This window comes from Equus caballus, chromosome 7 (assembly GCF_041296265.1).
Source record: "Equus caballus isolate H_3958 breed thoroughbred chromosome 7, TB-T2T, whole genome shotgun sequence".
Classification (NCBI taxonomy): domain Eukaryota; kingdom Metazoa; phylum Chordata; class Mammalia; order Perissodactyla; family Equidae; genus Equus; species Equus caballus.
The window spans coordinates 59276107-59301380 of NC_091690.1; the positions used below are offsets into that span (position 1 = coordinate 59276107).

Genomic DNA, 25274 nt, shown 5'->3' on the forward strand with positions numbered 1-25274 from the left:
CTCTGTTCCACCTCTACCCCCACCGACTTTCGCTACCTCTCTGATCACTTCTCTCAGTTTCCCTGGGTTTCCTTCCTCTTTGATGTGCATGTTATATGATGAATATCCTCAATTATCTGTCCTAGGCCTTTTCTCATCTTTCTCTCCTCTTCTTCTCTCCTTTCTTTTTATACTTTCTACTTGACATCTTAATCCACTCTCATAAGTTTAAATACCATATGTATGTTAACAACTCCTAACTTTACAATATATATAAAATACTATATATTATATATCTCAAACACCTCTATTAAAATTTAGACCTCTGTCTAAATAGTGTTCAACATTTTCCTTGGTTGTTGTGTGCACAGAACAAACTCATTATTCCAAAATAAAATCATAATTCCCCCCTTCTCCAAAGTGATCATTCCTGTGGTATAAGCCAGCTTAGTATATGTTTTCCACATCTACTAGCTGCCAAAGACTGAGAATATGGAATGACCTTGGAAATTTCACACTTCTTCAATACCAGTATCCAAATTAATCACACTTTTGGTAAATCCTTGCTTCTAAATAAATACAAAAATCCATCCACTTCTTTTCATTTTATCTATAAGAACCCTGTTATCTCTGTCATCTCTTGCCCATCTGATATGATAGAACTTTGATCTGGTCTCCTCATATCCACAACTGCCACCAACACTATTCCCAATAGAGTAATGTTTTCAAGGCAAAACTGTCATATTGCATCCTTATCTAAAACTGTTCTGTCTCATCCTGTATATCTTTGTACAGAGTCCAAAATTCATAATATGTTTGTCTTTACGGTTCCAAATGAACTGACCTTGCTTACTGCTCCAGTTGCATTTTGTACCACTTTCTCCCTCACTCTGTGTGCTCCAGCAACACTGGCTTGTTTTCACTAACTTAAATGGGCCAAGAACTCTCTTCCAACACAAGGAATTTGCTCCTGCTGTTTCCTCTGTCTGGACTTCCCCTCTGTTCCTCTTTGCCTGGCTATTGTCCTACAGGTCTTGGCTTAAATGTTTCTTAATCAGAGAAGATTCCCTAGCATTCTAGAGTAGAATAGGTTTGTTTATTTTATATCTTATAGCATTGTCTACCTTTCTTGGTGGCACATCCCACAAATGCAACTAATTATTTAGTGTTATAATATTAATACAGTCTCTGTCTTTCCATTTGACTGTAAGCTCCAGGAGGACAGAGATCATGTCTATCTTCATCATTTACTTTCAACTTTGGTCTAACTTGGTGCCTAACACAAAGTATATTCCTTAATTAATGTATGTTGGATGAGTTTTTAATGTTATGGGATACACTGGGAAATTGATAGAATCACAAAACTCTATAACCAGAAAATAACTTATTAATCATCTAGCCCATCCTGCTAGTCTTATAAAGTAAGAATTTTAAGCTTAGAAAGCATTAATAACTTGTTGAAAGTAAAAAACTGAAATTTAGTGGCAGAGCCAGAATTCAGTGGAACCCAGGTCTTCTAACTCCAAATTCATTGCTCTGTCCAATGTATCAGACTGCATCCCTCATGTAGCATTTTCAATTTCACAATCTGATTTTTCACTTACTGAAGAAAACAATACCACATCCAGTATTAATGAGCTTGAAGAAGGAAATGCAATTTGATAATCAACAGGAAGATGAATGGCAGTTTTTCCTTCCATTGTGTTGAATATTGTGGCCCGGTTTTATTATTCCAGTGTTCTCCACACATATTCTTTATTTATATTTGGTTAGAAACCACATTAATGAGTATTGCCACTCAGATAATTATTGCAAATAGAATTGGGCGCTTTTCTTGTTTAAATTAAGTTTGTGTGTGTGGAAGAGATTATTTGAGGATTTATTTCTGTGTGATCTAATAATATTTTGGAATACTGTATTGCGTATGGAATTTACTATTGAAAATTTGGCTGTGGGACTATAAAAATAAAAGGAAGGTTTAAATCTTTTTCTAACAAGCACGTCTCCAAACTTACCAAACACTTAGTCTACTGTTGTTCTAAATTTTCTGTTAAAATAAATGATTAGAATCTTCTAGGACAAACAAATAGGAATCAAGGGCATTTTTCATTCAGATGGGACAGATATGATGAGTAGTAATTCAATTCAAATCTTGATGAGAAGGCACAGAGTTAGACACTAGGGAGATAACTATAATTAATGGGTGAAGGAGGCAGAATTAATGTTCATTTTAAAAACTATTTGAATCATACAACCATTCTTACTTTGCCAATGTTATTATGTGAATTATCTGACTAATTAAGGGAAAAAAATGCATTGATTACCGTGTTAGGCAATAGGATAAATGCTAGGAATATGAAGATTAAGGACAGTCCCTTATTTATCAATAGCTTAAGATGTGATGAAAACATTTAAAGTGTTAATATGGTTGTGTTTCTCTATTTCAAAGATATTCCTCATCAATCCATATTCTTATAATTCAATTATAATATTTAGGGTATAGACTAAGCTACTGTAACATAAAATCTCCAAAGATATAGTGAATTTATCAAGGTGGTAGATTTTTTTCTGTCTCATATAGGAGTTCATCCAATTCTGGCTAGCAGGGATTTTGATGCAGGAGATCATTCAGGGACTCAGATTCTCCTATTGTGTTGTGAACTAGCCCCTAGAGTGTAGTCCTCATTCTCCTGGTAAAAGACAGTTCATTGGTCCATCTTTGTTCCCATCCTATGAAAGAAGAAAGGGAGAGGAAATGAAATGTAAGCAATTTCCTTTTTAATAAATGTGACTAGAAGGTTGAACACATTACTTCTATTAACATCAAATTGTCCAGAACTTAGTCACCTCTCTCCTCCCTTCAAGGTAGACTAGGAAATGTAATCTCTTGCTGGGCAGTTCTGTTTAGACGAAACTCTGATGGTTCTATTATTGAGTGACCTAGGAGAGAATGAATATACATGGACAATTAGCAGTCTCTGTCACAGTTTTCCCTTCTAGCCACCTAGATATCTATGCAGCCTCATCTTTCCTCACAAATACACTCAAACCTTCCAGAAGGGAGACCACTCAGAATCCTATCCAGTAATCCTATCCTATGCAGCTGAAAATACAGGCCCAGAGTGTAATGCAGTCTTCTCAATCAGGTTAGGAAGTAGCTCCTTATGATCTGGTAAACCATAAACTGAACACAAGTTATATGTCTTCCCCAACTCCAATATGGAATGGTAGAATAAGAAAAGAATAATTGAATTTAAAACCATCCCTGTTGTGATATCCTGAGGACACAACATCACCTGTGGAGGATTCCAGTCAGGAATACATACAATGGAATATTATTCAGCCACAAAATGGAATGAAATTCTGTCAGTACAGTGCAACACGGATGAACCTGGAAGACATTAAGGTAAGTGAAATAAGCCAGATAAAAAAGGACAAATATTGTATGATTCTATTTATATGACGTATGTAGAATAGTCAAATTCATAGAGGAAGAAAGTAGAATGGTGGTTACCAGAGGCTGGGAAGATGGGGGAGTGGAGAGTTATTGCTTAATAGGTAACAAATGTCAATTTGAGAAGACGAAAAATTTTGGAGAGGGGTGGTGGTGATGGTTGCACAACACTGTGAATGTACTTACTGTCGCTGAACTGCACATTTAAAAATGGTTAAAATGGTAAATCTTACATTATGTATGTTTTACCACAATAATTCTTTTTTAATTAAAAAGAGAAAGAAAGAAAAACACCCTTTCAGAAATGTAAAGAATGGAAATCTCACAGTAGTTTTTGGACCATAGCAAGTGTTAAATTCTCCTGGGCTGGAATCGTGAAAGCTTTCTGCTGGGGGAGTAAGTTCCCTGGTTGATCCATTTGCCTAGCTGTGAAGTGTCTCCCTTGTTCATTGCTCCCTGCGGCTTTGGTTTTGTGTGTTTGGGAGGTTTTTCCTTGTCGACTATCCACATCAGAAGGGGCAAGAAAGAGTGCACTCTACTTAGGGCAGCTTTAGAGGACTGAATATTGCGTTAGACATTTAACAATCACAGGCTTTTGTACACCAGACTTGAGATTTCTTTGGTAATAAAATTCCCTTAGGGGCTGTCCCTGTGGCCGAGTGGTGAAGTTTGTGCGCTCTGCTTTGGTGGCCCAGGGTTTCTCCAGTTCAGATCCTGGGCGTGGACATAGTGCCACTCATCAAGCCATACTGAGGTGGCATCCCACACAGCAGAACTAGAAGGACCTACACCTGGAATATACAACTACGTACTGGGTGGCTTTGGAGAAAAGAAGAAGAAAGAGAGGAAGAAAAAAAAAAAAGATTGGCAACAGATGTTAGCTCAGGGCCAATCTTTAAAAAAAAAAATTTCCCTAAAAACCTTAGTAGATTTCTTGTCCATTTGCTTCTAATCTGTTCCATGTGGAGTAGCCATGCTCAAAGATCTCTTTTGGGCAAATTTCCATAAAGCCTATAAATGCTCATCTTTAATTTATTGTCTTCTCTGCTCTGTTCTTCTCTCTCTGCCTTAACTTAATATCAGCTACCTTAATCCTATCTGAAATTAAAGTCTTGGGAAGTTGGTTAGGAAACCAATAATCTTAAACTGATCTTTGCCCCTGGGCTGGCTCTGATGACAATGTTACATCACACTCTTTGAGGAATAGAAGCAGTTGACTTTTCCAGTTCTCTAATGTCCCAAATTAATGGCATTTTAATCCATGAAATTGCATTTCACAGGCAGAGAGACTCACCATTAGTAGAGCTCTATTCCCTTCCATCTTTATTTGCAAATGGGCCATTTATTGTCTAAATTTATCCCATGTTTCTTGTAGTATTTTGTTAAATTTCCAAGTAGCAGCCAACATACACCAAAAATCTGGCATGTTTTCAGGCTATTCCTCTAGAGCTGCAGCTTGGTAATAACACAGCCTATTTCCAAGTTAGTATATATTTTCGAGTAACATAGCAAGGGGCACCTCTTTCCAGCTTGAGTATGATTCTCTCTACCTGCTACACAACTTGCTAAACTAATGCTACATATTTTGATTTTTATGATGAAGGTTTCCCACTTCTAGAGCCAATTTCTATAATATAGGACAAGTTAAGAAAATATTATCTAAAATGTAGTGCCTCAAATAAAGCAGAATTCTTATTTCTTCTCTTACAATGGGCAAGAAGTGAGCCATATAGGGGGGTACTATGATTCATTCACAAGATTATTCAGATTATTCTTTTTTTTTTTTTTTTTGCTGAGGAAGGTTTGCCCTGAGCTAACATCTGCTGCCAATCTTCCTTTTTTTGTATGTGAGCCGCCACCACAGCATAGTTACTGACAGATGAGTGGTGTAGGTTTGTGGCTGGGGACCAAATCTGGCCTTCCAAAGTGGAGCACCCTAAACTTAACCACTAGGCCACTGGGACTGGCCCATCAGATTCTTAATATCTTAGTTATTCAATATCATTCAAAGTATTGTCCTTACCTTCATGTTTGAAGCATATTTCCAGCCTGTGGGAAAGAGGGGGAAAAATGTGGGGTGCAATCAATTTCCTTTGTAATAGGGATGCAAACATCCTTTCTTCTCACATCACGTTTGTAGAAACATAGTCAGTGCCTACTCTTTACTGCAAGAGAGGCTAGATAGAATATGTAAATGCTACCTAGGCAACTATGATCCAGCTGAAACCCAGGGTGATTTCTTACAAATGAAGAAGAGGAAGATAGTGGAAGATTTTCAGATTCTGCCACTCCAATGAAATCCCACTGATGTGGAAACATTAGGGTAGCAAATAATTGCACCCCAGTGTAATAATTGAGTATCTGTAAAGTTGAACTAAGGCCTATGAAAGATCAGAGGAGGCATAGCACTGCCTTCGGTAGGAGTCTGATTCAAAGGAGGCCCCAGATAAAGAACCGATGGCAGAAAGAGAAATTAAGAATACAATCCCACTTACAATTGCAACAAGAAGAATAAAATACCTAGGAATAAACTTAACCAAAGAGGTGAAAGATCTGTACAGTGAAAACTATAAAACATTGTTGAAAGAAATTGAAGAAGACACAAAGAAATGGAAAGATATTCTGTGCTCTTGGATTGGAAGAATTAACATAGTTAAAATGTCCATACTTCCTAAAGCAAACTATAGATTCAATGCAATCCCTATCAAAATTCCAACAACATTTTTCACAGAAATAGAACAAAGAATCCTAAAATTTATATGGAACAACAAAAGACTGCAAATAGCCAAAGGAAACCTGCGGAAAAAAGAACAAAGCTGGAGATATTACACGCCCTGATTTCAAAATATACTACAAAGCTATAGTAACCCAAACAGTATGGTACTGGCACAAAAAGAGATACACAGATCAATGGAACAAAATCGAGAGCCCAGAAATAAACCCACATGTTTATGGACAACTAATTTTCAACAAGGGAGCCAAGAGCATACAATGGAGCAAGGAGAGTCTCTTCAATAAATGGTGTTGGGAAAGCTGGACAGCCACATGCAAAAGAATGAAAGTAGACCATTATCTTACACCCTGCACAAAAATCAACTCAAAATGGTTAAAAACTTGAATGTAGGGGCCGGCCTGGTGGCACAGCGGTTAAGTGCACACGTTCTGCTTCTGCGACCTGGGGTTCACTGGTTGGGATCCCGGGTGTGGACATGGCACCGTTTAGCAAGCCATGCTGTGGTAGGCATCCCACATACAAAATAGAGGAAGATGGGCATGGATGTTAGCTCAGGGCCAGTCTTCCTCAGCAAAAAGAAGAGAATTGGCAGCAGATGTTAGCTCAGGGCTAATCTTCCTCAAAAAAAAAAAAAAAAACAAAAACAACTTGAATATAAGACATGAAACTTCTAGAAGAAAACATAGGCAGTATGCTCTTTGACATGGGTCTTAGTAGCATCTTTTTCAAATACCGTGTCTGACCAGGCAAGGGAAACGATAGAAAAATAAACAAATGGGACTATATCAAACTAAAACCTTCTGCACAGCAAAAGAAACGATCAACAAACAAAAAGACAACGTAACAATTGGGAGAAGATATTTGCAAACCATATATCAGGTAAGGGGTTAATATCCAAAATATACAAAGAACTCATACAGCTCAACAACAAAAAAACCAACAATCCAACTAAAAAATGGGCAAAAGATCTGAACAGAGATTTCTCCAAAGAAAATATACAGATGGCCAAACTGGCAGATAAAAAGATGTTCAACATCGTTACCTGTCAGGGAAATGCAAATCAAAACTACACTCCAGTCAGAATGGGTATAATCACCAAGACAGGAAACAATAAGTGTTGGAGAGGATGTGGAGAGAAGGGAACCCTCATACACTGCTGGTGGGAGTGCAAACTGGTGCAGCCACTATGGAAAACAGTATGGAGATTCCTCAAAAAATTAAGAGTAGAAATACTATATGATCCAGCTATTCCACTGCTAGGTATTTATCCAAAGAACTTGAAAACGCAAATGCATAAAGATACGTGCACCCCTATGTTCACTGCAGCATTATTCACAATAAGCCAAGACTTGGAAGCAACCTAGGTGCCCATCAAGGGATGAATGGATAAAGAAGATGTGGTATATATACACAATGGAATACTACTCAGCCATGAGAAATGATGGAATCTGGCCATTTGTGACAACATGGATGGACCTTAAAGGTATTATGCTAAGCAAAATAAGTCAGAGAGAGAAAGTCAAATATCACATGATCTCACTCATAGGTAGAAGATAAAAACAACGACAAACACATAGCATCAGAGATTGGATTAGTGGTTACCATAGGGGAAGGGGGAGGGGGGAGGGTGAAAGGGGTGATTAGGCACCTGTGTGTCGTGATGAATGGTAATTAGTCTTTGGGTGGTGAACTTGATGTAATCTACACAGAATTGGAAATATATTACAATGTACACCTGAAAGTTATCTAACGTTATAATCCAATACTACTGTAATAAAAAACAAAAAAAATAAAAAACAAAAAAAAGAGGACTGATGGAACTTGGAGAAAAGGGAAAGAAGAATTAAGGAGGCAAAACTTCCTTCTTAACCAAAAGTTTCAATTGTAGAACACAAATCTAGAAATTTAAGATGTAAGATCGTTCTGTTTGTTAACATTTTGATCCCACACAATATTTTCCAAACATATTGATTACTCTAATTAGCTAGGCTATAAATAATTGCATATATACATACAGACATTTTGGTTGCCTTGTTGATATAAGTAAGAGTGAGTCAATATGTGAGAATGAGAATAAAAACAAAAAATACTTGAAATTCCCAGTCTCAAATTCTTGGAGAGTAGGAAAAAAGCTTGAAGGTTAAGTTGCATGGAAAATTGTTGAGGAAGAGATAGGCAAGACCAAAGTCAACTTTTTTTTCTTTTATGTTCCTGAACTCTTTTTCATCTATTCTAACCTAAAACCTTTGCTACACTCTGGGCAATCAGAGTAAGATTGAGTGAGTGCTGATTTCTCCTTTTGAAAATATTCTCAACTGCTCTTGCATGCTACACTGTCACTCGTTCATTCACTTATTCATTCATTTGTTCACTAAATATATTTTGAGCACTTACTGTATACCAGGCTTTAGGTAATTAAGAAAAATTTCCTGTCCTCAAAGTGCTCACAGTCTGGTGGAGAAACAATCCAGAAACGACATCAACACACACAGCCTAAAAACAGAGTGAGGTCTGCACACACTGGACACAGGCTCACAAAGAAGAGCCTCCTGCTAGCTGGGAAGAATCCATGTGGGTCTCTAAGAGAACAGAATATTTGTGTTGAATTGGAGACTAAGTGAGCATCACTAGTAAAGGTGTGCCAGGAAGCAAGAAAAGCAGGCCCACATGGATGAAGATGTCAGGAAACAGGATATACCGGGGAAGAGAAACAATTAGAGAAGTACTGGATACCACGTCAGTGTAGGAAAGGAAACGCCAGTGCGTAAATATTATTGGAAGAGAAGCTGGGAAATCTATTCTTCTCCTGGCTTTCATTTCTTTAACTCAAAATAGTTACTGAGTACCCACTCACATTCCAAGCCCTGTACTTGGCTCTGGGCAAATCATAATGGGCAAAAACAGACATGTACTTACCTTTGGGGAGTTCACATTTTATGACAGAGATAGACATTAATCAAATAAACTCATGAGTGAATATACAAATACAAGTTGTCGGGCTGTGCAAAGGTCCCGTGGTATGAGGGGGTTTGGTGAACTCAAGGGGCTCAGAAAAGGGCTTCTGCTTCCTCTCTAATAAAGAGTGGAAGCAATTTTGCTCTCCAAAGCCTTTTCCTATTCTGATGTATTTATGACTTTAAAACTCCTATCATTTAACATGAATTCTAATAGTTTTGGCTTAAGATTTTTATGATATGTTCAGAAAGTGAAGTGAGACTAGGCAAGAAGTCCAATCTTATTTCCTCAATATTTCAAAGCTCTTTGAGGATGCGACCAGAATCATGGAAGCAGGTGTTAAGAATACTTTTTGGCCCTGTGGGACACTTCTATTTAAAATTTCAAGAACAATAAAATAATACAAACATCCAGGAATTATTATGTTAATGACCATATTCAGGAAATGTGATACAATAAAAAGGACAAATAATATCATGAACAATAGACAAAACAGTCTTTTGAGAATGTTCCTGGTCTTGGAAGTACAAAGGCCCACTGGTAAATGCCTACACACCTTGGATGATTTCAGAGAGTTGCCAACCACATCTCCATTAGGGGTCTAAAGTATTACAGCTCAGAACACAGGGAAGTCCTAGTTCACAAACGGCTAATGGTGTAAATGAAGGAGCAGGGATGTTGGCTGCTGGGAATCTACTACTTAATGCCTTGGTGACTGTGATAGTGGCATTGTGATTTACAATAAAAAATATAGGGGCTGGCCCCACGGCCGAGTGGTTAAGTTCACACGCTCTGCTTCAGCGGCCCAGGGTTTCACTGGTTTGGATGCTGGGTGCAAACGTGGAACAGCTCATCAGGCCTTGCTGAGGCGGTGGCCCACATGCCACAACTAGAAGGACCCACGACTAGAAGGACCCACAACTAAAATACACAACTATGTACTGGGTGGTTTTGGGGAGAAAAAGAAGGAAAAAGAAAAGAAGGTTGGCAACAGTTGTTAGCCTAGGTGCCAATCTTTAAAAAAAAAAGATATATTTAAAAAATATAAATATATATATATTTGATCTTCGCCCATTTCTGGCGCAGAGCTCTTAAAACCCTTGGATTTCCAAAGTGATTCGAGAGATAAAGACGTGTTTTGTCACGTTAATGAGTGACTTTGGAAAGCTCCTAGGGATGGCACTTTCAGTCTCCCCCACTCCCCCACCACCAACATCTAGGGAAGGGAAAGGGGCTGGAGATTGAATTGATCACCAATGACCAAGGATTTAATCAATCATGTCTATGCAGTGAAGAAGCCTCCATAAAAACCCCAAAGGACAGGGTTCAGAGAATTTCTGGTCGGTGAACATGAGGAGGTGCTGGGAGAGTGGCACGCCTGGAGAGGGCACAGACGCTCCGCACCCCTTCCTTATACCTTGCCCTGTGCATCTCCTCCCTCTGGCTGTTCCTGAGTTATATCCTTTTATATAAACCAGCGATCTAGTAAGCAAAATGTTTCCCTGTGTTCTGTGAACCGCTCTAGCAAATTAATTGAACCCAGGGAGAGGGTCTTGGGAACATTTGATGTGTAGCCAGTCAATCAGAAGTACAAATAACAACCTGAGCTTGTGGCTGGCATCTGAAGTGGGGGAGGGGAGTCTTGTCGGACTGAACCACTAAACTCTGGAATCTGATGCTCTCTCCATGAAGATAGTGTCAGAACTCTATTGAATTCAGTTGACTCCAGCGGGTGTCTGGAGCATTGCTTGTTGGTGTGGGGAAAGGCCCCTCCTCCCTGACTCCCCACACACATTGGAATTACATCCAGGAACCTAAAAGAGTGACCTCAGGCAAGTTAGTTACTGCCCATGCACCTCAATTTCCTCATGTATAAAATTAGGATGAAGATAAGAATGGCCTTACCTATCTTAGAGAAGAGATTTGAGGACCAAATAATGAAAAATAATCAGAGGAGAAAGTCAGAGAGAGAGAGAGGGAGAAAAGGTAATGAGTTTCTATGGAAGCTGAAACTATTTCAGTGTTTCTTCCAGTTATTATTTTTTTGTAAGAATGAATTCTCTTTAATGAATATAGCAGTGTATGGTATTTTTGTTTATTTTAAAAATTGTCCTTCCTTGCACCAAAATTTGGAGATTCTGTATTGTTTTCCATTTATTTTTTCTTTTTGGAGTTTTATTGGTCTACAAAGTCCAGAAGTTTGGAAAAGTGTTCTATTTAGGGCAATTCCAAAGAAAGTTCATTAGTATTGAGTTTTATGCAACACACTTATTGAGCATCTTCAGTCTGGCATTCTTGAATTACCTTCACATTTGTAAGCCTTGTTTTCCAACAAAGTATCTGATCTTTGAGGGCATAAAAACCTCTTCAGCTTCTTCAGTATTTCTCAGGGAGCCGACCTAGCCATATGAGTGCACAGTAGACATTCCAAAATGACTGAATCAGATAATGGTCTACACTTGTTTTTGTACAGAAATGACAGTGAGTCACTGTCTGGAAGTTGTCCTCAGAATTGTGAATGGTAAGCCTTTGGGCCATTTCTCACTGGTTTCCTGGGGGGGCTCTCCTTCCTTGCCAGGGGTCTCAGGGACAAGGTATAGATTCTTTTTTCTTTAATGTCACTGTCAGTTACTCAGATCTCTAGGATTCTCTGCCCACTCCACCAGTTATGCTGTGTACCGGGACAGAGTTTTCCTAGTTTCCTCTTTTCTGTTTGTAAGAAAAACACACAGGCTCTTTTCTTTTTAAAGATTGGCACCTGAGCTAACATATATTGCCAATCTTCTTTTTTTAATTTTTTCTTCTTCTCCCCAAAGCCCCACAGTACATAGTTGTATATTTTAGTTGTAGGTCCTTCTGGTTGCACTATGTGGGATGCCGCCTCAGCATGGCCTGATGAACCGTGCTAGGTCTGTACCCAGGATCCAAACCGGCAAAACCCTGGGCTGTCCAAGTGGAGCGCATGAACTTAACCATTCCGCCACAGGCCAGTCCCTTCATTTTGAATTTAATGCTAATCACTCCTGATGATCAGATTTGGGATAAAACAAGTAGTAAACTCAGTCAGGTTACAAAGGTTAAGAAATCTTACTGAGTTCTATCAGGCATGGTTCTTGACTTCTTGAAAGAAATGCTAACAAGGAGTTCCAACTTTTATTTCCTAAGGTGAATGTCCTCAAAAATCCTACTCTAAGGCTGGCATGTCCAATCAAAGAAATAAAATTAACACCAATTAAGTTAATTTAGGTGCTATAGTAGGCTGAATGGTGACCACTCAAAAATATCAGGTCCTACTCCCAGGAATTTCTGTTATTTTATAAGGAAAAAGGAGTTTTACAGATGCGATTAAACTAAGGATCTTGACATGGCAGATTATTCTGGATTATTGGGGAGAGGGCCCTGAAAACAATCACAGGAGTCCTTAGAAGAGAGAGGCAGAGAGTGATTTGACACATACACAGAGAGAAGAGGAGAAGGCAATGTGACCATGGAGGCAGAGATTGGAGCGATGCAGCCACAAGTCAAGGTACGCCAGCAGCCACCGGGAAGAGGTGAGGAACAGATTCTCCATTAGAATCTTGGGAGGGAGTGTGGTCCTGTCAATACCTTCTTTATTTATTTTTTGGAGAAAGATTAGCCCTGAGCTAACATCTGCCACCAATCCTCCTCTGTCTTTGTTAAGGAAGACTGGCCCTGAGCTAACATCTGTGCCCATCCTCTTCTACTTTATATGTGGGACACCTGCCATAGCATGGCTTGCCAAGCGGTGCGTAGGTCTGCAACTTGGATCCGAACTGGAGAACCCTGGGCTGCCGAAGCAGAATGTGCAAACTTAACTGCTGAGCCACCAGGCCGGCCCCTTAACACCTTAATTTTGATGCAATGGTCTGATTTCAGACTTCTGGCTTCCAGAACCGTGAGAGAATAAATTTCTGTCGTTTTAAGCCACTAAATTTGTGATAATTTTTTACTGCAGCCACAGGAAGCTAATACAGGTGCCCACTGGTCTCAGTTGCATATCCTGTGATCTGTGGCATAGGTGACACCCATATCAAGGGGTCCTTGCCCTCTTTGTCCTTTTCTGGTAGTTAATTATCAAGCTGAGCAGAAACTTTTCTTACGTTACTGGAAAGTTACACTTGAGAAACTGGACTTTGAGAGAGGCACAGAAAGAAGGATAATATACTTAACTAATATTTATTCATTTAATAAAAATTCTGTAAGTTCCTGCTTTGTATCAGTCTTTGTCCTAAGACCTGGAATAAAAACTGAGTAAGACAGGCTCCTTGTTGAGGAGGTCAGTTGGTGAGGGGATTCAGACACACATGCACACAATAAAATTAATATCTGGTACATGCAGTAATGATCATGTGCACAGAGTCTTATGAACACACTGACGAGTGCACAGACTACAGGATGAGTCTGTGTGAGCACCGAGAGAGAGGTGGGCCAGGACAAACTTCGTGGCGAAGGTGTGCCTCTGAGCTGACACATAAAGGAGCAGAGCAATAAAGCAGGCAAAAGCAGTAAACTTTGATCAGGTTTTCCCCAAGGATTTCATATTTGGAAGGACACTGTCTTCCAAAAGAGAAAGCTTCTGTGTTTACCAGGTAATAAATAATAGATCAAGAACATCTATAACTGAGTTTAGAATCAGCGTAGGATGATGGTTACTATCTTACCATTATTTCAGCCAAGAGCAAAGGTACTTGTCATTTGATTTTTTTTCTGTGAAGTCTGTGAAGAAGTTTCTCTTCTTTCCTTGTCTTTTTTTATATATTTTCATCTTTACTGTGATGTTCTTACTCTTCCAGTTAACATATTTTTCCAGCTTTATTGAGATATAATTGACACATAACGCTGTGTAAGTTTAAAGCGTACTGAGTTGATAATTGCGTATTACGAAATCGTTACCATCCTAGCTTTAGATAACTCCCCATTGCTTCACGTAATTCCCATTTCTTTTTTGTGATAACCTTTCAGATCCATTCTCTTAGCAACTTTCAGGTATATAATACAATATCGTTAAATATAATCACCATGCAGCACATTAGATCTCCAGAACTCATTCATCTGATAACTGGAAGTTTGTACCCTTTGACCAACATCTGTCCATTTCCCCCTCCTGCTCAGGAAAGTTTCTTAATCTCTTTTAGCTTCAGTTTCCTCATCCCCAAAGTAGGGGCACTGACATCCGCATGGAGAGCTATTATGAGAATGAGGTGAGATTTTGTACGTGAAGGACAAGGACAGTGGCTGACACTTAGTAGGTGCAAGGGCTGGATCCATTATTTTTTGTCTTTTTCTTTCCCTGGAAGTAGCTGAACTTTTAAAAAATTGTTTTCATTCTACTATTCTTCAATTACTGCACTCCTCTCCACTCATGACAAGAACCAAACTATTTTGCCAGACCCTCCCCATCTCCCATCTGTTGAAATTAAGGCTCTGGGATGGTTACTTAGGGATGTAATTTGATTACCAATGTGTCCCAGAATTTGACATTTTTCCAGTGGTGACACTCCTTGGGTTCACTGTGTGCTCTTTTTCTGGTCCTGTAAGCATCACATGGTCAATAAGAACAGACTATTATTTATAAATAATATGCTCCCTAACCCCAAAAGGATTTGAGGTGGGTTTCAGGATTTGCTCATGCATGAAGCAGGAAAGTCGTATATCAAAGAGAGATGACAGACTATTAGAAAACTTTGAGAAATCTAACTGGGACTTGATATGGATTTATTCAAGTTTTGAACTGAAAGTTGCAGTCATTAATCAGTTCATGAAGTTAATTGAGATAAGTACATTGCATCTAATAGGAAAAATATGATTTTATGAAATTTTAGTTTCAATTATATATTATGGTATGTGGTCAAATGTTATTCGTTAAAAACAAAAAAGCTTGAAAGCCATGAGATTAGGTTATGAGTGGTTTTGTTTTTCTGCCACTTGGTAGTTGTTAAAGTTGGGAAAGCTCCTGAATAACAAACCTTTATTGAACACTTACTCTGCATCGGACATTCTTCTATCTGAATGATTTTTGTCTCTTCCCTAATACTGACATGGTGCAGGGTAGCTTAGGTAGCCAGAGTCAGTTCCACAGCTTTCTCCCCCTTGACCGGGCCTCTAGGACAAGTTTGAGAGGATTCCTATTCCTAAACAAACTCTGATATTAGGTAGTAAAACGCACATTTTAAATAGAGTGAATCTGAGCTTGCCCAAAGCCCCCGAGAATTACGTCAGTCAGTCAGTTTTAACCATTAAGCCACTGGGCTCTTTTTGCCCAGAAGTTTCTTAAAAGCTGTGCCTCCGCGTGGGTTGGGACAGGGATGGGGGATACAGGAAGAAGAGGCAGGGGGAGGCTTTGGGTACCGGTTGTGAGGGGGCGTTAGTTGGGGGGTGGGGGTGAGTTGCTGAGGATGGGCGGGAGACCTGGGACGTTAGTACACAAAAGGCCATTTCCGGCTCAAATTTCGTTCCCAAGGCTCTTGGAGTTGAACTTTTTTTGGGGAAAAGGACCAGTCCCAAAGAACTAGGTGTGTGTGTGTACGAGGGGGCGGCGAAGGTCCCCACCTTAAGTAGGAGTATCCCTCTCCGCATCTTTGTGGCTGTTGCGAGCGCGGCCGGCGGGCTGAGGCCGCCTCCTCGTCCCCCCGCCCCCGGGGCCGCCGCCGCAGGTCGCCCAGACAAAGGGCCGGCCGGCGGGCTCGGGCGCTCGCCGCGCGCCTCGGAGCCGCAGCGCCCGGAAGCCCCGGCCTCGGGCCGCAGACCCCGCCCGGGCTGGCGCGGCGCCGGCCCCGCTTCCACTCAGTCTTTGACCCGCCGCGCCCCCGCGGGCCGCCCGCTGTAAGCGCTGCCCCGGCCGCCGCCGCTCCTTTTCGGGCCGGCCGGCGGCATGGCTGTGTCCTGGAGGAGCTGGCTGGCCAACGAAGGGGTTAAGCACCTCTGCCTGGTAGGATGGCGGGCGAGCTCTCCCGCGTTCTGTCTCTCGGGCAGCGAGTTTGATTCATTCTCCGAGCGTGCGCGGCGGGAAGCTGGAAGGGGAAGTTGGCCTCTGGGTGGAACATCCTCAACTAACAAAACTTTCCGCTGGTAACACCTGGAGATGATAGCGCTCCCCTCTTCCGCCAGCTGCATGGGAACTTTCCTGCACGCGGATGGGAGAGCGGCTGGCGAGGAAGGGAGAAGAGATGACTTGTAGGGAACACAGCTTTTCCTTAACCCGTTTAACATCTTCCCCCTTTGCTCTTTCCCCAGACTGCTGCTGTTTGATGTTGTATTTTAACAACATACAACGCTTGGGACATGCTGATGTCACTGCTTTCTTAGTCTCTTTTTGTCCGGCAGGGGAGATCTGCAGGTCCTTTAGGAGACCTGTATGCAACCCATACGCTTCGTCTCAGGTGCAGGGGCTGAGTGAGGTCAGATGGGTTTTCCTCTGAGTGGTTTTCAGCTTGCTGGTTAATTGAGAATGCTTTCTGCAATTAGTAAGTGAGTTCCATTGAAAGTATTGTGTCCAAGGAAGGTACTTGAGGTTTCCATTCGTCAGGTAATGTTTGTTTTTCATTTTTGTCTTCTCCCTCCCTTTGTGTCATTTAGCTTCTCTGGCTCTCCTTGAATGTCCTGCTTTTCTGGAAAACCTTCCTGCTGTATAACCAAGGGCCGGAGTATTACTACCTCCACCAGATGTTGGGGGTAAGTGGGTCTTGGGTGACCTGCTGGCGTGGGTTCAATGTGGGCAGACCTTGCTACAGCCCCTCGACAGTTCTTCCATTCATTAAAGCAACGTTGGTTGTTCACTTTAGAAATATTTGCTATTCTCTAAAGGGGTCGAGTTTTCTTGATTTATCGTTTATACTTGTCTGGGTTAAAATGATTGACTCTTTTAAGAACCGAAGATCATATCTGCTAAAGTGAAACGAATGAATCTGCCAGACCAGGCTAGTTTGTCCTGAGAAAAGTTGCTGCTTCTTGTCAGCTGCAAAGCGCCCTGAAGGATCTGCTTCACTGGGAGGACCAGCTGATGACAGGCTGTTAGTTTTCACTAATCAAGACTTTAGCCTGCCCATAAGCTTAGCCAGAGGATTTCTGCACTGTTTCCTTTTACTGTCAGTTCTCACCAAGGATGTGTCTAATGCAGTTATTCATTTCTGGGCATTTCTCAGCTGTCTGCCCTGGGTTAGTGGCTGATTATGGTTCCAGTGTTCTGGTCTAATATGAGAATGATATTGTGCAAAACTTTGCTCTGCTTTATCTCATGTTGATATTTTTTCTTTTCTCTGTTCCATGATGTTTCTGAGCTCATTCTTCCTCTCCACTCCCTTCCTGCTTGACTCCTTAAAAGACATCGGCGCTGAGGACATCTTACTTTGTATCAGGAGACAGCATTTTCTAAGCAACAAGTAAAAAGTATAAAACATGGAAAAAATCTTAGGGCATCTGAAAAAGCAGATTTTATAATTTGTTTTCATTGGGGAAGAAAACGCATTCTAAAGAGGAGATGCATTGTTTTCTTTTTGATGATTTAATGACTGTTTAAAATTATGATCAATTCAGATGAAGTCAGTGGAACCAGCCTTCCATTTCTTGCTTTACGTTTACAGATCTTATTTATCTTCAAACTACAGCTCCTAGAGTAGTGCTTGGCGCATGTTAAGCCTGTAATAAACTAAGGCTACATTAGTTAATTGATATTTTATTTTATACAATAAAGTACTATTTTTCATCGTTTATGGGTCACACCATTGATATTTTTAAAGTTAAACACCTGTTTTTACGTTTATTTTTTTAGAGTTGTTTAAGGTTCGCAGTAAAACTGAGGGGAAGGTACAACAGTTTCCCATATGCTCCCCTGCCCCACACATGCACAGCCTCCCTGCTATCAACATCCTCCACCAGCGTGGTACCTTGGTTACAACCGAGGAACCTACATTGACACGTCATCATCATCCAACACCTGTATTTTTAACTAATGGATTGTGAAGAATAGTTTCAAAGGTGAAACTTATTTGATTGATAGCTTAAATGTGAACATCTCTTTCTTTCTTTCATCCAACCAACCTTCCATCCAACCATCCAGCAAACTGTCACGAACCCTGTGCTTTTCAAATGGGCCCATAGAGAGTAAGACCTTGGCCCCTGCCCTGAATTGCTTACAATTTAGTGGCAGATCCAACAAGTAAATACGTATAATTCAAGAAACAAGTTAAGAAAAGTTTTCTCTAATAAATACATGAAGGGCTGCTGGCCTATCATTTTAATTTTGTTCCCTAGAAATTCTCCTTTAGGTATGAATTATCAAACACGAGGCTTTCAGAGGGAGATATATTTGACCTCTTATGTAACTTGGTAAACAGCATGGAGAAAACTCTTGAGAGTTATGATGGGAAATTTTGGCATCAAAAATGGTAGATTTTGATCAGGAGGAATTTGTATTAATATAAAATCAAAGAATAGACAACTTAGAAAGCCACAACTAAACTTTGGATTTCAGCTCAATGACATGGTATAAGCTAAAATAAGAACTTATTCCAAAAGTAATGATGTTGGAAACCAAGAAGTTAATTTTTATGAGCTTGGATAACAACTTGGATAATTTTTATGAGCTGGGTAACAACTTCATATTTATTTTGGTGACAAGTCACCTGTGATGAAGAGTACACACACACAAATACATACATGTATATAACCCAATTAATTAAAAACCCTTAAATATGTTTTGCCTGTCTGCCAGGAAACATAAATCAGCTAGTGAGGTTCAGTGGAGAGTCCTGCAGAACAGCTGTACATAGTAGGCACGCAATAAATATTGATCAGATGAGAGAAGAAAAAAATGATAAAAGGACTAAATGAAAGATTACGAGTAAAAAGTGCAAGAAGCAGATTGAAGAAGACAGAGTTGTTGTAAATTAGTTTTCATGGAAACATCAGAATGATCATAATGAGTTGCCCCTTAACACATCCAGTCAGGAGTTAACATTTTATGAAGAATCACTGTAGAGAGGAAAGCTTTTCTTGGCATCATGCTGAAAGATGACTTCCAAACATCTCACTTTGCAGTAATCATCTATATGAGTTTTCTAGTCATTAATTTATCTAAACCATTTTGACATAGATATTTTCAGTCTGTTACTTTTTAGTGAAAAAGGAACTCTATAGGTTTATTATTTGCTTTATGAAGGAGTATTTAATTTTATTTGTCCTAGGCTTATCTTTTCTAATCTTTTGATGATTGTGGTATTGTTTCATGGTGTAATAATGTGCAGGCATTTTTCAAATTGCAAAGAAGTACAGTGTAACAATGGGATATAATTAATTTTAAAATAAATATTGCTGGTTTCCCTGTTTTGCGCATTTAATGACTATATATTGTTAACTTACTGCCTTAGAGCAGTGCATGTGAAAGCCTACTAAACACCCGCAGGCACGTGGTGCCGCAGTGATAGGACGGCAGAAATCCTGAAAACGACATACGTATTCTGATAACATAGGTCTCTTTTAGAGGAATTTTAGCTTCATAAAAATCATGATGGTATTTCTGGAAATTAGTTTGATTGCTACCACTTTAAAATACAAATGGAAACAGTACTTCCATTTCTTGACCATTTTGATGATGGCATTTAGTCTGATTGCTGTTATTCATCTGTAAAATGTAAGGTAATAAGAGTGTTGCACTAATATTATGGGAAGGAGGGTCCGCAGAATATGCCCATTTGCAGGAAGACATAGACATTGAGAAGCAGTTAATTCTTAGTAGTTGTCTGAAATTTCTGCTTTCCATTGAAAAACAACTATTTATTCAACTGTTTATACCGATGATATACCAGGCACTTTACAAATATTTTGTTTAAGCTAGGAAATTATTCTTCCCATTTTACATATGGGGATTTCCAAATATAGGCCGAGGAAACTGAATGACTGCCTGAAGTCCCTTTGGATGGTCACTGTCACAGCTAGGATCTGAATACAGTACTGTCTGGCCTTTTGCCTTTTCCTCATACCGTACAAATTTTCTAAACCACTTCATTGGCCCATCTCAGAAACGCCACTGGTTAGTGTTACTCTTTATCAATACTGCCCAATAGAAATATAATGTGAGTCATATGTAATTTAAAAATTTCCAGTAGTACATTAAAAAAGTAAGAAGAAGATAGTGGCATTAACTTTAATAATATATTTTATTTAAAATATATTCAAAGTATTTTAATGAATTGAAGTATTCAACATGTGGTCAATATTTTAAAAATTTATTAATGAGATGTTTTACATTTTTTTTGTTTATTGATGCTTTGAAATATAGTGTATATTTGACACAATGCATATCACAATTCAGTCACTAAATTTTCATCAGAAATCCTTGAGCTGTGTTCAGATTTCATGCAGTTTTACACATAAAAAAGTGGGTCCACATAACCAAGTTGTTCCAAATATATTTAAAGATTTTCCAATAATACAAATGAATATCAGCTTTTAAATTTAAATTAATAAAATTAATAAACCTGAAAATTCAGTTTTTTGGTGGCCCTACATACATTTCATATGCTCAATAGCCATGTGTGGCTCATGTCTACCACTTTGGACAGTACAAAGATAGACTGTGGGGGAAGGTATTCCTACCTTCACGGCCATACGGACTTGTCATTTTGCTTTAAGGCAAATAACTAGCCACCAATCAGCCCAATAAAAGACATCAGGATATGGGTAGTTCTCTTGCTCCTTTTCTCCAAAACAGGAGTTAATATTGTATGGGAAGTTGTAGGCTCTAGTCGTAGGCGTGTAACTAAAAAATATCTCTGACTTCTTCCTAATCTTCTGAGCTTTCTCATGGTGGGAGCTTTTGAGAGTAAATGTACAAAAAGTATTTAATTTTCAGAACTGGAGTATCTATTTTTATTGCTAGAAGTCTAGGTGACTGTTCTCAGACCTAAATTAAGGATTAAAAAATTGCATTAGAACTGACAGGGAAAAGAAAATCTTAAGTGATGGGAGAGAAAATAATGTTGGGCTTAATATGTTTTAGTCGGAGTTTTCATCATTATTCTTTCCTAGACCGGTCTGACCCAGACCTGGAGGCAACTTGGTCACGGCTGGTTTGTGCCTGAGTTAATGTGCTAATCAGACTGTGTACTTCCTAGGAGATGTTTAATTATGACATGCTGTGAATACTGGAATCTTAAAATGAGCTAAGAGGGAAAGAAAGTCTTTTGAGAGAACCGAAAACAAACACAAACAAACAAATCAAACAATAACTTCCTCCGCCATGGCAGCATTTTAAATAAGGGACTCCATTGATTACTTAAGATGAAATTTGTTTTCAATTTATTTATTTTCAAGGAGTGGAAAATGTAGTTCCTTTGATGGAAAGTACTAATGTGTTGTGACTAGCTCTGAGAAATTGCTTCGTAAGTTTTTTGAAATATTGGGGCAATTTAACTCAGAGTGCTATTTAAAGAAGCCTTCACTTGTTCACCTGTTTCTGAGTTGTATTTCTGACATTTTAACAATTAACGGATATAATTTAATTGATACAAACATTTTGATTTAGGAAGAGAATGTGTTTTGTGGTACCAGGTTCATGCATCTTGGTTTTATATCGTTTTTCTCCAAATTCACGGTTATGTGTGGACCGTTCAGTTTCATCCTAGTGATTCTCATGGTGCCAGGATGAGAATTTAAGTTTTTTTTTGCTTGGTCTCACAATTATTATTTTAGATCTGCTTCATGGTCATGAGGATCATTTTTTCTTTTTTTAAACTCTTATTGAGATACCTATGTTCATTGGAAGAAAGTTGTGAGCAATGAGAGTTTTTCCTAATCTCCCGGTGATGATCTTGCTTTGGTCAATCATTATCCTTTAAGTGATTTAGAAACATTAACTAATTTACCCTCTCAAGAGTCCTAGGAGTTATATCATAATGAACATTTTGTAGAGACAGAAATCTGATGTCATGTGAGTTTCCTAAGGTCGGAGCTTGAGTCTCTGGACAAATGGACCCAGGATTTTAAGTCAGTCTTGGTTTCCCCGCTGGCTTAGGCAGCTTTACTTCTGCTGAGAAGGAATGTACGCCTCCTGTCAATTTCAGAAAAGGCTTGATCATTAACTCTTTCCTTTTATTGCACAGAATATTGTGGTTTCAATTCAGGGGATATTTTTAACTGAGTTGTTCCTTTTTATTCTTAACATTCTGCTATTTGAAAACCGTTTACTTTCTGTTTATTGATAGGTGGTAGGGGTTACATTACTTTGATGCAATCATTATATTCTTAATCTGTTTACAATAGATAGAATTTCAGAGAATTTTAGACCTGGAAGAGAGCTTTGATATCTTGACTTAAATTTCTTTCTCATTTTCTCCAATAGAAAAATGAGGTGGAAGTGACTTGCTGACTATCACCCTCTGAATTAGTGGCTTGGTCACTATTCTGATTTATTGATCTTTTCAGTCCAACATTCAGCCTGTTATAGGGAAAAACTCATGCACATGTGCAAGAACACAAAACTCCATACTCTATAGATTACTAGCTTTTCATCTTATGTGAGATGATATTTAAAGATGTTTAGCAATTTAAGAAGTTAAAAAAAACTATTGATTTATCCTCAAGATAACATATATTTTCAGCATTACAGTTGTTTTAGACTTGTCTCAGACAAATTCTAAAGGAATTATGAAACATTTTTATTTAAATTATTTCTGATTGCACAATATTTGGCAGAATTTTAGCACTCATTGTTTAACCTCTTTGTTTTATACAGCTAAATGCTCACTGTATAATTTTCTTTTAGCAGTAACATCCAAAACGCTCAAAATTGGAAGGTGGAACTAATTTCAGAGATTGTCAAATCTACTTCCTTCATTTCATTATTAATAATGTTAATAATATTTAATCTTTTCATCCATCCTATGGAATAGATATTTTTAATTTTTCAGCTAAGAAACTGAATTAGAAAAGTTCTGTAATTTGGTAGTGAGTGACAGAGGTAGGACTCCAGCCCAAACATCCTGGTTCTAGAACTTGTATTCTTAACCCCTGTGCTCTTCTGTCTTTGTGCAACTTTAATACTAGGCTGAACCATATGGAATTGCCATTTTGATAAAACAAAAATAATCAAATATCAGCCATTTCATGTAGTTCAACCTAATAACTGCAATTACCATTTATTAATCACATACTATGTGCCAGACACAGTTAGTTCTTTGCTCTTTCCTTTTATAATCTCATTAATCCTTATATTTAATTTAATACATATAACAACCCTGGAGGATAAAAATCATCGCTTTTTACAGAATTGAGAAAGTACGATTGTGAGTGGTTAGGTAACTTTCCCCAGGTCACACAGCTAACAACTGGAGAAGCCCAATTTGAGCCCACATTCATCTGATACTGTAGACATGCTCTCCATCACTCTGGTCCAATAGGGAGGTTCTAAGACAGATAGGATTAGAACCTGGAACTTCCCACTCTTATCTGAGATTCTTGTGCATCCTACCACTGTCGCTCTGAGTAGGAATGTTTGTATGTGTGTTTGTGTGTTTTTGTATCAATTTAAGTACTCAGTCAGAAGTAAAGGTAAGAATATAGTTTATGGATTATTTTTAAACCTGAGGAAGACTTACACCTCATCCTAGCTGATATCTACTGCGTTCATTTACTCGGGCTTCCATAGCAAAGTTCCACAGACTGGGTGGCTTAAACAACAGAAATGTATTTCCTGGTGGTTCTGGAGGCTGGTGCAGTATGCTGTTTCCTGAGGAATACCCAGCCCAGCAAGAGGAGCCTGTAGAACTGCATAACGTCATAGGGACCTTAGGGGATTGTTCTACTTCGTTTATCTTAGCATAGTAAGATGCCTCCTTTATGGGCTCAGTGCAAAACTGAATGTGGGTGGTGTGTCTTCTAACTCTAGTCACTGTTTCTAGTTCATCATTCTAAGCATTGCGTTGTTCATAACATTGATTTTAAAAGTGCCTACATAATTCTAGGGAGGAAAATCAAATAACCTTAACTCCCTAGAGAAAAGATCATGGGCTTTGGAGCTATATAAATATGAGTTTGAATGCTGGCTCAGGCATTTATGTCCCTTTATGATTTTGGCAAATTTCTTCTCTGAGCCTAAGTTTAACTTATCTATAAAGATGAGCTTAAGCCTTCCTCTTAGGTTAGTTGTGAAGATTACATGAGAAAATAGAGGTGAAATGCTTATTACCTGGTGCATTTGCACTTAGCAGAAGATAGCGATTACTGTAAATATTAAGCATTGTTTAGTATTAATACTATTAATGGTACTAAATAATAGTTATTATTTATGTTTATAAACAAAAATATTAAAAGGAATTCAGAGAAATCTAAAGCTGGAAGGAACATGCTGAGCATGTAGCAGATGGCATTAGGACAGCGAGACATCCTTCCTTTGGTTGACCTCTGGCTGCCTCCCTGATCCTTTTGGACAAAGGAAGGCTCTCTGCGGCTGTTTGTAATTGGCACACAATCTGTGGCAACTTGGTTGTGATTGCTGGGTGGAATTTCAGCTTGAGGTAGAATGCACTTCATTCAGAAAAACATTTGTGAATCTTAATGAAACCTTGGAGTCTTGAACAAATAAACAAGGGAAATAATGCCTATCTCAGAAGATTATTGCAAACCTTAAAGAAAATTAAAAGAAATAGTAATAATAGCTGGAACTAACATTCATTGAAATATTCTCATGGGACAGGTATCGTGTTAAATTTGTGATACGTTCGGTGTCAGAGTCTTGACTAGTTTACAGGGTAGGTTCTTTTACATAAGAGGAAGTTAAAGCACAGAAATTATAAATAACCTGCTCGTGGATTAAAGTACCTAGAATAAAGCCCTTTATATAATAGGAATTCCCGAAATGCCAGCTTTCCTCTTTCCTTTCCTCTTTCCTCATTCTGCGTAGCCATATACAATAATTCATTTATCAGTCCTATACCCCCGATAAAACAGTGAGACTGTCCTACTTATCTCAGAGTGTTGTGCTGAGGATTAGATAACTTAACAGAGAGGGAGCTGCTTTGAAGAATTGAAAGCATCACAGATGTAAAGAAAATGGTGTTATCATAGACTGTTTCTGTCTCCTGTTCCTTCCTCCCAGCTTTTAAGGCTCTAGCCATGGTACCGTAACAGAGCTCCCCT

At 38.9% G+C, this 25274-nt stretch overlaps 1 protein-coding gene and 1 long non-coding RNA gene across 4 annotated transcripts in view; one reads left to right on the plus strand and one right to left on the minus strand.

Annotated features, from left to right (window-relative positions):
- Positions 1-583: 583 nt before the first annotated feature.
- LOC111774316 (uncharacterized) lies at positions 584-15803 on the minus strand. 2 transcript variants are annotated; one of them, XR_011440653.1, is made up of 5 exons: positions 15693-15803; positions 5457-5482; positions 3306-3370; positions 2827-2919; positions 584-2709 (listed from the first exon to the last, which is right to left on the minus strand). It is a non-coding gene; the product is annotated as an uncharacterized lncRNA (long non-coding RNA). The 2 variants fall into 2 exon arrangements; XR_002809264.2 differs by having other exon boundaries at positions 2579-2709; positions 3276-3370.
- The window catches only part of NOX4 (NADPH oxidase 4), a 146413-nt gene continuing 136931 nt past the window's right edge, over positions 15793-25274 (plus strand). The window contains exons 1-2 of one of the 2 annotated variants that reach the window (XM_001489131.6): positions 15793-16071; positions 16719-16814. In XM_001489131.6, the coding sequence (XP_001489181.2) occupies positions 16015-16071; positions 16719-16814 (153 nt within the window). In that variant the 5' untranslated portion in view covers positions 15793-16014. The remainder of the gene's footprint in view (positions 16072-16718; positions 16815-25274) is intronic. The other variant, XM_023645592.2, reaches the window with a different exon arrangement.